This window comes from Monodelphis domestica, chromosome 2 (genome assembly GCF_027887165.1).
Source record: "Monodelphis domestica isolate mMonDom1 chromosome 2, mMonDom1.pri, whole genome shotgun sequence".
Taxonomy (NCBI): domain Eukaryota; kingdom Metazoa; phylum Chordata; class Mammalia; order Didelphimorphia; family Didelphidae; genus Monodelphis; species Monodelphis domestica.
The window spans coordinates 301,458,817-301,473,220 of NC_077228.1; the positions used below are offsets into that span (position 1 = coordinate 301,458,817).

Here is a 14,404-nt window from a genome sequence, read left to right on the forward strand (position 1 = left end):
GTCATTTTCGTCATGCACAGATCTGATAACCGAGTATTATTGCCTACCAAATAAAACACAAATGTTCCAGAGCCTCCACAACCCAGCTTTAATCAAATGTTCCATCATCATTTTCTTATTCTCTTCTACCTTCCTGCCAAACGGGGCGACTCCCCTGGCTCCCTGATCTCCTGCTCTCCTTTCCTGTCTCTCTGGACCAGACTTGATGGCCTCCATAGTTCCTCTATCTAGGTGGTGCAGTGAATAGTGTCAGGTGCATTGAAATATGGCCTCGGACATTTACTAGCTGGGTGGTCCTGGGGGAGTCCCTTCAGCCAGTTTGCCTCAGTTTCCTCATCTGTAAAATGAGCTGGAGAAGGGATCAGCAGACCATGTTCATATCTAATGGGATTGTGAAGAGGCAGACAACCAAAAAACCACAAACGGCAAAAATAGCTCCTGTTTCTTGTCTGTGGAATTCTTGAGCTTCCAATGACCTGCTTTGGAGAGGGTAGGGGTGGTCCCTTGATTCCTCAGTCCGATGGCATCTCCTTTGACTCTCTCACATCATCTCTGCTCCTGCCTTACCAAGAACCCTGGTCTTGAGAATCTAAAGAGCTGGGTTGAGGCTCAGCTACCTGATTTTAGACAGGTCACCTTACTTCTCTGAGTCTCAGTTTCTTCTGTAAAAATGATTGAAGAGTACCTTTTAGCCTTCACAACTCTTATTTTGCACTATTTCTTCTACCTCAATCACCTGAAATCCTTCCTAACTCCAGGGCTGAGGGGCTACCTTCCCCCAACAATTCTACTGTTTTAGGATATAAACTCTGGGAGACATAAGGCCACTTCACATAAAAAATGCCACTCACTTGTTACAAATATTTACTCTTCCCATTCTCTTTTCTAAAGGAAAAAAATCACTTAACATTTTTAAATTCCATTTTTCATCTCCTAATAACCTTTTCTGGCACCCATAAAACCTTGTGAGTCAAGTTAAACAAGCATTTCCATTCCTGAACAAAGGGGAGGGGTAGAAGTTACCTTAATCCTTTATCCCTCCCCAAAATGGTATTCCTGGTAGTTAGGTTTCAGCAAAGACTATGTCAACCCTTCTCAGACATCTGAAGAGCTCAGGCTCAACTTCACTTCTAACTACGTCTGGTTCTCGCCAGTTGATGTTTTTCTTCACATAGAAACATTGATACAATATCGATAAATTATCAAAGGCAAACTGAGATAAGAATGAGGTTTGTGTTTTAATTCAGGTGGGACTAACAACTTAAAAACCTCAAATAAGTCTCAGAGACAGGCTGGCAGGAGTAGAAGATATCATGCAAATACAAAACCATTTCCTATCCCTCTTTGCTCCTCATATTATACTGTTGCTAGGAGTGACATCCTGGACATACACAGCCCGACTAAAGTAATGAAACGCATGCTCAGACAAGCATGAAGAGCTCCATTCTCACTATAAAACTAGCCCAAAAGATTATGTTTTTATTTTTTTATATTTATATTTTATTTCTATTTTATTTTATTATTTTAAATAAATTTTAAATAAATTTATTTTTTAAAATATATAAAATATTTTAATAATAAAATAAAAATAATAAAAAATAAAAATTTTTTAAATTTTAAATAAATAAATTTATTATTTAAAAATTTATATTTTATTAAAATGTTTTTAAATTAAGGACCGGAGTGTCTAATAGAGTGTTGGGGACTCAGCAGTGTCATTCAACATGAAATGTTACTCTTATCCACGGAGAGCAGCCACTCCAACCTCCTCATTTTGCAGATCAGGAAACCTGAGGTCCAGAAGAACCAAGGGAAGAACCAGGATTCATCCAGGTTGCATGGCTCCACATCTTTTTTGTGGCACCGTGCAATTTCATCCCCTGATTATGGATGGGGACATGAAAAAAAGGAGGAATATGCCAGTAAAGCAGAAAGGCCCAAGCATGGGCACAAGGAAAAACTGGATGTGTGTGTCTTCCAAGGATGCGCCTTGTTCAACCTGGAGAGGCCAGTTGGGCGATAAAGGTTTTTGTTTTTGCTACTGAAACTCCCAAATGCCATTTACTCACCTGTAATCTGCATGTTGAGAAGACCTTACCCCAAAGGAATCTTCCAGGAACAGGCCAAGACAAGAGAAAATGAATACACATTTCCCCTTTCTGAGAGTTTAGAGCTTTGGGAAGGCCCCATCACCACAGTATAGCATATAAGACAGAAGTTTTTCATCCCCATTCATTCTCACAAGGTAAAAAGGAACAACCTTAGTTTCTCTAAAAGGCTAAAAAATAATCAGACATATGCGGCTCATCTTGTTTTTATTCCTATAAACTATTATCCATAGTTCGGGCCTTTAACACACTTTTAAAACCCAAATTCTCAAATGTTATTTCCTTGTCCGCACTCTTTATATCTATTCATCTGTCAGGATATCAGGTTAGTTTTTTAAACCTATTTTCCCAAACATCTCCTATGGCTCCCTTAGACTTGAGCCTGTTCTCTGAATGGTTATCTTGACTTCCTACCTCTGCCCGTTATAAAACACTGAGCGTGTGCTTGCATTTTACAGAGATATAGATAGATAGACAGACATAGATGTTCACATTTATGGCACAGAAACTATAAAGGCGAGCTCTGCGCAGGGGCTGTATCATGGACAATGAGGTTTAAGGGAGGCATAATTATTGCTAATTGAAACTGTAAAGGTGAAAAACAAGTTAATTCTTGCCTTCAAGAAACTTATCATCTTTACTTGTACACAAGTATTTTAAAGAAGTTGAAGGAATGAGTCTCTCTTCTTACCAGTTCTTAAGAGCCAGCTCACAGGACAACCACCCACTACTACATCCACCAGGAGGTCTGGACAGGATTCACAAACAAGGGGTCTATTTTTTTCTCTCCAAATACTGGCATTCAAATGAATTTGAAACACAAGTGTTATGGCCATGGTTTAATAAATGGGTGAATGAAGACTAGGCCAGATTCCCAAACTGTTTTATGTCTTCAAAGGGGAAAAGATTTCAATCCATTTCAGCATACCAACAATAATTTTTTTAAATTTCAATTACATTTTAAAATTAAACATTTAAAAACTTTAAATCAAAGCATTTAAATAAGCACCTTTATGAGTCAGGTTGGAGGCAGTGAATGGCTCAGCACATAGTGTTGGGATTAGAGTAAGAAAGACTTATTTAGTTTATTTAAATCACTCACTGGTGTGACCCTGGACAAGTCACTTAACTTCTGTTTGCCACTGGAGAAGGAAGAGTTGGACAAGAATGAATAAAATGAGCCAGGCAACACGAAGGACTCAGAGGATATACAAATAGCATAAATGGAATTGATTCATCCTAGAATTTTGTCTCAAATTAATTTTTCCCCATGACATCTTAATGGAAGATTTTAAAAGACCATCCCAGATGCCAACTCCAAATCACTCACTCATGTTTCCAAAACCTTTCAGAAGACCCACAAAGAAAATCCTCTCTCGAGCAGCAATTATTGTTTCATTGTTTTCAATTTGGAGTATTTGCCATTTTCTTCTCTAGCTCATTTTACCAAGGAGAAAACGGAGGCAAACAGGTTTAATTAAATGACTTGCCCAAGGTATCTAAGGTTACATTAGAATTCGAGTCTTCCTGACTCCAGGTCCAGCATTTTATATATCTCTATATAGGGAATTCCTTTCTCCCTCACACACCAGTGAGCACAAAGCTCTTAAGGAGGCAGTTTGGGTGCTGTAGAAATGGGACTTACAGGGTGTGGGATGGAGGCTTCCAAGGTTGGGGGACCCTTACTCAGATAGTGAGACAGTGGAAAGGGCAGGAGTGGGGGCAGAGAAGGCTGGTGATTTAGGATAAATACCTAGGGAGTGAAGGTGGCTATAAAGCATGCGCGCGCGCACGCACGCACGCACACACACACACACACACACACGCGCGCGCACACACACACACGCGCGCACACACACACGCGCGCGCGCACACACACACACACACACACACACACACACACACACACACACACACACACACACACACACACACACACACACACACACACACACACACACACACACACACACACACTGGCTTACTTAAGAGTGAGAAGAGAAGAGGAAGTGGGAAGGCTATCTGTGGGGATGGGGGATTGGAGGGGGTCTTCCTGGTCACTGAGGACAAAATGAGGAACAACTTCATTTGTAGAAAATGACGAGGCAGGAGCTGAGAGTTTCTGCAGCCATACCAACCAGAGGGGTTCAGTTCCCAGTAGAATAGAAATATACCTTCCACATAGGAAAGACCCTGGGGGCTTTCACTTCAGGAAAACATAAACTAAATCTTTAAATGGGAAGATAAAACTGAAATTCAAAGAAATGAGTATCTTTTTAGAGAAAATAGGTCATAGATGATAGCAAAATTCCCTGTTTTAGGTGGCTGAAAGAAGCCTGTACTTGGAGTCAAAGACTTCTGGGTTTGAATCCAGGCTATCCCTTGTATTACAAGTGACTTTATCTGACTCTCTGGCCATTTGTTTCTTCATTTTTAGCTTCGAAGGACTCAATAATCTCTACAGTTCCTTGCTGTTCTAGAGACTAGGACATTAAGAAATTTCATTAAGAGCTAGGAACAATGAATGGAAGGTGTAGAGAAAGAGATTGAGGCTTGATTAATAAATGTGACTACCATTCATTAAAGTTCCTGTAAGAATGGGATCACGGAATCACAATCGAATGTAATGGACTTCTCTACTAGCAGCAATGCAATGATCCAGGACAATTCTGAGGGATTTATGAGAAAGAATCCAGATCCAGAGGAAGAACTGTGGGAGCAGAAACACAGAAGGAAAACAACTGCTTGATCACATGGTTTGATGGGGATATGATTGGGGATTTTGACTTGAAGTGATTACTCTATTGCAAATAGTTTTGAATAATGATACATGTAAAACCCAGTGGAATTGCTCATTGGCTTCAGGAGGGGAGGGAAAGAACATCAATCATGTAACCATGGAAAAATATTCTAAATTAATTAAATAAAAATTTAAGAAAATGGGGCCACAAAACCTTACAGGGCCCCTATTGGACCAACTTTGAAGTAGACACTACACAAAGTTTCCATAATCTTAAATTTGTGAAGTGATTTCTATTTTATTAATAAAACAAAATTTATTGATTTCTTATAACTAGATACAATGAACTAGGCCTACTTCCATTCATGCACCATCAAAACCAACATGGGATTTTTCTAAAAAAGGGATGATTTCTTAAATATTTGTAAAATTAAAGATACACAATGTTTAAATCCAGCAAACGAAGTTTAAATTTTAAATGTACTTTAATTATGTAAAAGATCTTTTTTTTAAAAAAGAGAATACTCTGGTTCCTTTATTTGTCAAGTGGAGATTTAAACATTTCTTCTGAGCGTTTTGAAGTTATGTTAGAAATAGCACAAAGTGTGGCACTAGTAGCACATCTAAGAAGGTATCTGACTCCTACAACTCACCTGAATAAAATGTTTCATAAAATGTATGCAATTGGTGCCCGATAGGAAGGGTCTTTCCCATATAAGGTTGACCTTGAGCTCCTGCAGTAATGTTCCCTCTCCTACAGTTCTCACATCTACCAATCACTGTCCATGTCTTCCCTGTGCCAATGGTGGCTCTACCTTAACCCAGGACCGCCCAGAGGTCTGTGGCTTTGCACATGTATGTTGAAGGTCATATTCTCAAATAATTAAATCTTGATCCTTTGCTACAGCCCTTCCTAAATCCTGTTACCCTGAGTAGGGTAGAGATTGGAATAATTAAATTTTGATCTATGCTGCAGCCCTTCCTAAATCCTGTTAGGACTGAGTAGGGTGGAGATTGTAATTTCTAAGACCTGGTTCTGTCATTCCAAGTATCTCTATTGTATCAATTCTAAAATCAATCATGACTCAAAGAAATTCCTGTTCTATGCTTAAGCATAGGTCAGAGCCCTTTCCATTGTTCAGCAAAAGGTTTATGTCCTAAAGTAATCTTAAGAAGGGAGGAGGAGGAACCTCCCATGCCAATGGGGTTCACATTCCAATAGAGTTCCCTCTATCAATAGGAAATTTTTCAAGTATGAAATTTCCCAATAGTGAAATTTCCAACATTTATAAGTCTAAGAAATTTTAAGGTTTACAGTAATGAGATAATGCTTTTCCTTTATATCATTATAGATAATTGCAATTCTTAAGTTACAACTTAAGGATTGTGCTACCTGTATGGAATGACTGTCTAACAATTGTTATATACCAGGTCTAAATCAATTGAAACAGAACCCACGAGAATTTAGCATTTACCAAGCTCAGCAGGCATAGTGAAGTGGCTAGAGTGCTAAGCCTGGAGTCAGGAGGACCAGAATTTAAAACAGGCCTTGGCCACTTCTTGGCTGTATGAAGGCAGGCGAGTCACTTAACCCTGTTTGCCTCAGTTTCCTCATCTGTAAAAGGACCTGGAGGAGGAAATGGCAAACCACTCAAAAACCTTTATCAAGAAAACTCCACTTAGGGTCATAAAGAGTCAGACACAACTGAAATGAACGAATGAGTAAAGCATCCTTAGCCCTAGGATGCTAATTGTTTTTAATACCACCTCTTGGCAATTTTTAAAAATAAATAATAAAATATTTGCAAATAAATATTTAATAAAATTGTAATTTTAAATTAAACATTTAATTAAATTTAAATAATAAATAAAAGGTTTTTATTACCAACTCTCTAGGCCTGGGGACAAGAGGTTCTATGTTCAAATTTGACCTCAGACACTTCCAGCTTATAAGTCATTGCTTAGCCTTACTACTCTTCTGCCCAAGAACCAATACTTAGTACTGAATTTAAGACAAAAAGAAAAGGTTTAAAAATAAAAACCCTTTCATCTTCATTTAAAATACAGAGGACACAGAATTAATGCTGAGCAAGCACCCAAATAAAATGGGTTAACCCACTGACACAGAATCCACTTTGGAGCAACTAAATTTGGTCCAAATAAGAGTTCTCATTTGGGGTCTGAATGGAGTCTCCTTGGTGAACCATCTAAAGTACACGCTATCCTGGGTGGAATGCACTCTATGTAAACTGATCGTTTTTTAAAAAAGCAAAACGAATCATCTGCTAGAGAAATGAAGGAGGAATGAAAACTTCTGACAGATAAAATTGTTACCCCAACAAGAGAATGAGTTTTTACCAAGACTACGTAACCATCAAATACTATCAACTAGATTTTCATTTTAAAAAGCCTCATCCTAGTTGTCAAAAAGCTGTTAGTATCCACTTAATAGGGTTAAGGCGGTTCATTCAGATTATACAAGTGACCAAGATTATTCAGCTAACCAAGAAAGTTTAGGGAACATGCTCAGTGTTGGGATTAACATCCTCTAAATTCACCAGAAAAGGATTGTTAAGAAAGGGCATCAAAGAAGTGGTGAATTTCAAATTCTACATTTTATTTTTTAAGACACAGAAATTGCATTTCCTAATAGAAAAAAACAAACAAACAACTGTCTATCTGGTATTCTACTCATCCCTCTTTTGATAAGTCACAACATCATTGGGAACTTTTTTAGCCTTCTCTACTTTTTTTTCCCTTCTCCTGGAACTTGCTTTCTAGCACTATAACTGGTTTAATGGCCCCTAGAAAAACAGAGGATAAGAGAAAGGAGTGTAGATTTAGAGGGGAAAGGGGCCTTAGATCATCTCCCCATTTTACAAGCTGAAGAAACTAAGACCCTATGGTCAACTTGGTACATAAGAGGCAGAAACCAAGATTGGAACCCAGGTTTTCTGATCGAAAATCCAGCATCTTCCCCTTCCATGCTCTACTCCCAACATTCTAGATTTCAAAGCTTTCTATATCTCAGAGGCCTCCTCACTGGGGAACTTAGCTCCGTCCCTGGGGTCTCCTTGCTTTGGCACAGTTACCCACCTGCGGCTTTCTTCTCTTGGAACATTCGTCTGCCACACTTGTCCTCTGTTCCCACTCAAGAATGCCTCTTGGGACCCCCACACTGTAGAGGCTCCTGCTGTTAGGTGGGGAGGTTGAAACTAGACAGACTCCAAGATCCTCCTTGATTCTAACATTCTAGGAGTTCCTAAAACGCTACACCGGAGCTTGTCTTCCTTTTTCCCACTTCCCAGATACAACAGAGTTTATTGAGTCAGCATCTTCAAGGAATTATGTAGTCAACAAGTTCATTTTCTAAGTTACTAAAATGTACATCTTAAGGCTTAATCCTAAAAAAAAACAAGCCAAAAAAACCTACTTCATAAGGAAGTCTGAAAATTAAACACTTCCCTGCCTTAAGCAATATATTCAGAATACAATGTAATTCTTTTTTAATGACTTATTCATGAAGAACATCAAACAGGAACATGTCATCTAGTCCTATCCTCAGGACTTACTGAGGTATCTAGGGTGGATTGCCCCTACAGTAAAAGAGAGGGGCAGCTACCGTGCCAGGCCTGAAGTCAAGAGTTCAAACCTGGCCTCAGAACTTACTAGTTAGTTGTGGGACCCTGGGCAACTGACTTAACCCTGCTGGCCTCCATTTGTCATCTAGGGAAGGAAATGGCAAACCACTCTAGAATCTCTTCCAAGAATGGGGTCACAAAAAGTTGGACCTGGCTGAAACGACTGAACAACAATGTGGAAAGCCCTAATTTTTAGCTACGTTGTGTGTCCTTTTCAGTTGTATGGCTGTCTCTGGCATCTCACTGGGTTTCTTTTGCCGACTCCTCCTTCTAATTTGTCATGGATTCAGAAATCAGATAACCCCTGAGGCTCCCAATTGTAGACTGTATGACTAAGTATGTGAACTCTGTAACGTCCGCTCTGACTGCTCAGACTTCTCAGGATTGCTGGCCCCTCAGTGAGCTGGAGCTGCTAGAGGCCAAAGGGATAAAGGAGAGGCTCCCATCGTATTCGTGGGGAGAGGGAGAGCGGAGCTAAAAGTGATTAGGACTGTCTGAAAAGTGTGCTCGTTAATATATACACATAGATACTCAGGCTAAGGATTGAGAGAGAGAGAGAGAGAGGAGACAGAAAGACAGAGAGACAGAGAGACAGAGAGAGAGAGAGGGAGAGAGGGAGAGAGACAGAGAAGATAGAGAGGGACAGAGAGAGACAGAGAGAGAGAGAGGGAGAGAGAGAGAGGGGGGGGGGAGGGAGAGAGAGGAGAGAGAAAGAGAACCCCAAGTGGGGTCAGGAAAAGTTGGGCAGGATTGAAATGACTGAATAACAACAAACTCCTCCATGCAAAGTTCAGCTCTCCTAGACCCTCTACTAGAATGTTAATACTATATCTAGAAGTTGTCTGGCTCTCTTGGTCTACATGGGCTGAAAATATGGCTTTCACGTTCACAGAAGAGTACCACTAACCTCATCCATCTTATTCTTGGCCTATAACTCCAGGACAGGAGATTCCAGGGCATCTCTTGATGAGTTTCACTTTGTATTCTGCCAAATAAATTTGGCAAAGACAGAAAGCCTGCAAACGAAGAGAGGTTTTTGTTGTAGCAAACACCCCTTAGCTCACTTGAGCCCTCAGCATAGGAAATTCTGGTTAGATGAATTTTTTTAGAGATGTTTGCATCAAAACTAAAAAAAAAAAATTCTAATTGGTATATTTAGAAATCTTTCTAAAAAAAAACCACCATACTTCCTCAACTATAGAAAGTAAATCTTTTTTTTTAAATCAAGTCATCATTAGACTATCATTACACTGTGATCCTGGGAAAGCCCTTTGGAGCTCTGCTTTGGATAAGTGTAGGGCTATTTATTTGCTCTCTATTCTATAAGCCACCAGACTTCTTCTAAAGTTTTCTAATTTTATCTTCTTTGGCGAAGTAACTGGTGAAAAGATATTCAAGGATGATCTGAAAGAAGGGAGGATGTTTAACTTAGAGAAGTTGGGGGGGGGGGGGTCCAATGGCACTGATTTCCAGGTTGTTTCATAAATAAGACACTGTATCTCTCGGCATTTTCTCTGGCTATTCCTCCCACAGCTTCTTCTATTGACTTCTCTGGTTTTCTTTAAAACCAAACTAAGTTCCCAACTTTTGCAGGAAGTCTTCTCCAGTTCTTCTTAATTCTAGTGCCTTCCTTGGGTTAATTTTCAACTTATCCTATATATAACTTGTTTTGTATATATATTTTGTTTGCATATTAGATTGTAAACTCCTTGTGTGTATCCCCAGCAAGCTAGCATAGTACCTCACACATAGTAGGCATTTAATAAATGTTTGTTGATTAACTGATGACAGTTGGTCAAGTCTTGCAGAATTTAAGAGGTGGATAGGTAGAAACAGGGAATAATTGTCTGTTCTGTTTATGCCCTGAGGAGCAGAGGTATTAAAAATGGGTGGAAGATATAACCAAGTGGGGAGGGCAGGAAAAGAGTAAGTGGGGGTGGGGGGGGAGGTGGTTTCCTGCAAGCTTCTAAAAAAGTTTAGTGGTCCAGAATACCCAGTGCTGAGGGCTCAGAATAACTAAGGGGTTTGCTAGAACACAGTCTCTCTCTTGGTTTTCAGGCTATTCATTTGGTTTCACTAAACTGATTTAAATTTATGGACAGGTGCAACCTAGAACCTCCTTTCCTGAAGAAAAAGGTTGGGAATAAGGTAGATTGGGGTTATAATGCAAGGAGAGAACCACATGGGGATAAGAATTTTCCCCTAAAAGTGGAATGAGTGAGCCATCTCAGGGATTCATGAGCTCCTTTTATTCCAGATGTCTTCAAATGCCGTCATTTGTAGAGAGAATGGGTAGCAGAGGTTCCTTTTTTTTCAGATCTAGATTAAACTGGTGGGATCCAAGGTTCCTTCCAAGAATCCTGAAGAATTTGTTTCTTCCTTTGCTGGTGAAGACTGAGAAGTCTCTTCTTAGAGCTGCAAGATCTGACTTTTGTAGGGCCCAGCTCCATCCAGCCCTGCCACACACTCCCCCCCATTCGCAGCTCTCTGGGGATTGCACTGTGCTCTCCCCCCAATTTGCAGAGGATTTAATAAGCTTAACAATAAAGCCTGTTGGAACTGTGGGAAAGAGTTAACAGGTTCTTTAAGAACCTGAACAGAATTCTTGTCTATGACTCAAGTAAATGAGCTTCCAGGGCATGGACTTTGACATCTTACTTTTACTCAGGACATTTTGTATTCTTTATTATGTTTCTCATTTGTGTGGCCAGATGAACTGCTTCCAGATTATTGGAGGTGTTGATATAGTTAAGTACTTCTCAAACAAGGAATTTCACATTCTAACCATTTTCAAGCCTATTTTCTTCCCTGCTCAGAAGAGGCACACTAGCTCCCTCCCTTTGGGTAGCACTCGGGAAGGCTACAGAATCTCCAGGATCACAGCACCACGAGACATACAGCATGTTTGTTTTAAACAGTTTGGGAAGTTCCATCTGTAGCATTTGGCCAGTTGGATAGAAACTTCTGGCTTTTACCAACAAACTCATTCTATACAAGTTGAGATTGTGCCTATTTTGTTCAAGTGAATACTATTTTATCCCATGGCTTCCATCTTAAAAGAAAAATAGGGGTGGTGACTTAAAAATATTGGAGGGGAAATGAACTCCTTGAAAGCAGGGGCTGGGTCTCCCCCTTTCTTTAAATAAGTGCTTTTTGACCTGTCCACTGGACATTCTAATCTATCAGCTTAATTTGCCAAAAATTTAAATTTCTCTAACAAAGCAGGAAGAACATGTGAAAATCCTTGCATTTCTCAGCACTTATCAAGGTAAACTTGAACAAAGTGACTTAATCCCTCTGATTATTAGCCTCCATTGTAAAATGAAGATAATATTCTACCTATCTCAAAGGGTTGTTCTGAAGAAAGTACTTTGTAAACCACAAAGTGCCATAAAAACATAAGTAGGCATTTTGTCTTCACTTTTCTTTGGCAGAACTTTTGACCACTTCTGAACTGTTTTCATTAGCCCAACTATTTATTAATAAGCACTGAGCGAGACCATGAGATTCAATAACTTGACTTTTATAGTCCCAAGTCTTTCTGCTCATGAATCTTGAACTAGGGATTACAGAAGTATTCTGTGTCAAACATCACACTTAGTGAGGGATTACTACCAACTCTGATTTCCTTATAAACCTGGGTTGATTGTTAGGGAAGCCATAAGCAACAATACCAGTAAGAACACTTACGTAGAACAAAGGATACACTTATATAATCAAAACCTTCCTGGAGTAAACAGCAATGCCATTGGGACCTTGCTAATAATTCTATTCATTTCTACCAGATCAGATAAAAGTGTTTACAATTTCATTCATGTCTACCAGACCCAATGATATGTGTGAATTTCTACTAATACATTTTAATTTCACTCTTCTTTTTAACAAAAGGGGCAATTATGAAATAAAATTATTCAACACAATCCCTAAGCCACAGGCTTGACCCCTTATGTCAGTCACTCTTTTGCTCAAGAAGCTTCAAGTAGTTTCCTATTGCCACTAGAATACAAACTCTGTTCAGCATTTAAAGCCCTTCATAATCAATTATGAATTAGTCAATATTTTAGCATACAGAAATTATGTTTCAAAGAATAAGATATCACTTAAGCCCCACCCTGTCCTCCAAATGCTTAATTCCTTAGAACCCGAATTGTGTTCTGTATACCATAGTAGAGGGGCTTCCTTGTTCCCCACTGTTACCTTGGAATCATATCTCATCAGTTGTATAATAATCACATAATCAAGATGTTTTACAAACCTCTTCATCAAATGTCAAGCTATTTGAGAAATCATGATTGCTGGGCATGCATGTTACAAGCCATCCTAAGATCATCACAAGAGTTCTTGAGAGAGAAACCTTATATTGTTTCCCATCACAAGTTATTTTCTTACTTAAATTTATCCCTCTGCCTATACTATTATTCTTCTATCTGGCAGTTTCTCAAATGAACTAGCTGGCAATACTAGTCACTCATTCAGTAGCTTTTATAAGAGGGGAATATAGCGGACAAAAAGAAGAACATTACATCTTTAGAGTCTTTTTTTAATTAGTAAATAAAAAATGAATTTTCATCTCTGGAAGAGAACTTATAAAACTCTCCTACCATTTTACACCACATATTTGCATGAGCAAGCATTTTCATTTTACTCTTAATTTAAATCAAGATACAGAAATAAACTCAATGCAGAATCAGATTTTAGAACATATTTGTTTGGAGTTGAGCCAAACATTGTTAACTCTTATTCAAATAAAAATGCCCAACATTAAAATTAAGTTTGTATATAATTATATTATGTTAAGCACCTTCCTACTTGTAACTTATTTCATTAAAATATTATTTAAACAAAATTTGCAATGAAATTTATCATTCTTATAGAATGTCCCACATAAAATACCCATAATTATAGATAGAATGTAATTTTGCATTTTCTAATTATATAATATAAATACTAATTTGGAACTGTTCTAGAAAAAGTTATTATTGTACTTAATGTAATCATTTAATGAATAAATTCAAAAGAATATTACAAGTAGTATACCAAATTACCCCAAGGATTCATAATATGTTGTTTTTGTTGAAAGCAATTCATGGGGGCAGTTGGGTAGCTCAGGAGATAGAGCACCAGGCCCAGAGATGGGAAGTCCTGGGTTCAAATCTGAACTCAGACACTTCCTAGCTGTGTGACCCTAGGAAAGTCATTTAGCCTCCTTTGCCTAGTCCTTACCACTTTTCTACCAGAACCAATATACAGTATTGATTCTAAGATGAAAAATAGTGGCTTTTCTAGAAAAGAAAAAAATGGGATTCGTGGAACAAAAAAAGGTGGGAACCACAGCTTTAAAAGGAATAGAGTAGATCTGTGATTTCACAGGCAGAGAAACTCCCATATAAAGAATTCCCTTTACCAGTGCAGGTTGGCACCTTGTCTGTAACTTACAGTCTTAAAGAGCTGCATTAGAGCACTCAGACTGACCAAGGCTGTCTACATCACCATGGCTGTTCCTGGTCAAGGCCATCTCTTATTCTGTATAATAAAAGCATAAACAGATCCCTTAAATGATTCCCTAAGACCTTCCTGAACATTAGTGTCTTTGCAGTGAGATGCATCTGAAGTGTGGGAATAGAGCATTTTGGGGTCCTAGGAAAGGGCCTATTTGCTTTTATATTTAACCTAGGGAAATTAGTAGCAATTTATATTACCTTAGTGCTTCCACTACACGAACTCTGTGCCACAGGAAATAGGAATAGCATTATTGCAATTATACAGATAAAGAAATTGAGGCTTAGAAAGGTAGTGTCTTGCCCAGTCTTACATATACTAAGTGCCAAGTTCAAAAGTCTTTAGAATGGCTTTCTAGAGAAGACAAAACTATAAACTAAAAAGGATGAATATTACTACCCAGCTAGAGACTATAG

General features: G+C 38.7%; 1 protein-coding gene across 2 annotated transcripts in view; it reads right to left on the reverse strand.

Moving 5' to 3' along the window:
• GCLC (glutamate-cysteine ligase catalytic subunit) overlaps positions 1-14,404 on the reverse strand; it is a 71,059-nt gene that overhangs the window by 44,832 nt on the left and 11,823 nt on the right. Inside the window, exon 2 of one of the 2 annotated variants that reach the window (XM_056818405.1) lies at positions 9,397-9,505. The exons of the other annotated variant lie outside the window; for it this stretch is intronic. Coding sequence (XP_056674383.1) covers positions 9,397-9,405 — 9 coding nt within the window. The 5' untranslated portion in view covers positions 9,406-9,505. The remainder of the gene's footprint in view (positions 1-9,396; positions 9,506-14,404) is intronic. 2 annotated transcript variants of the gene reach the window in all.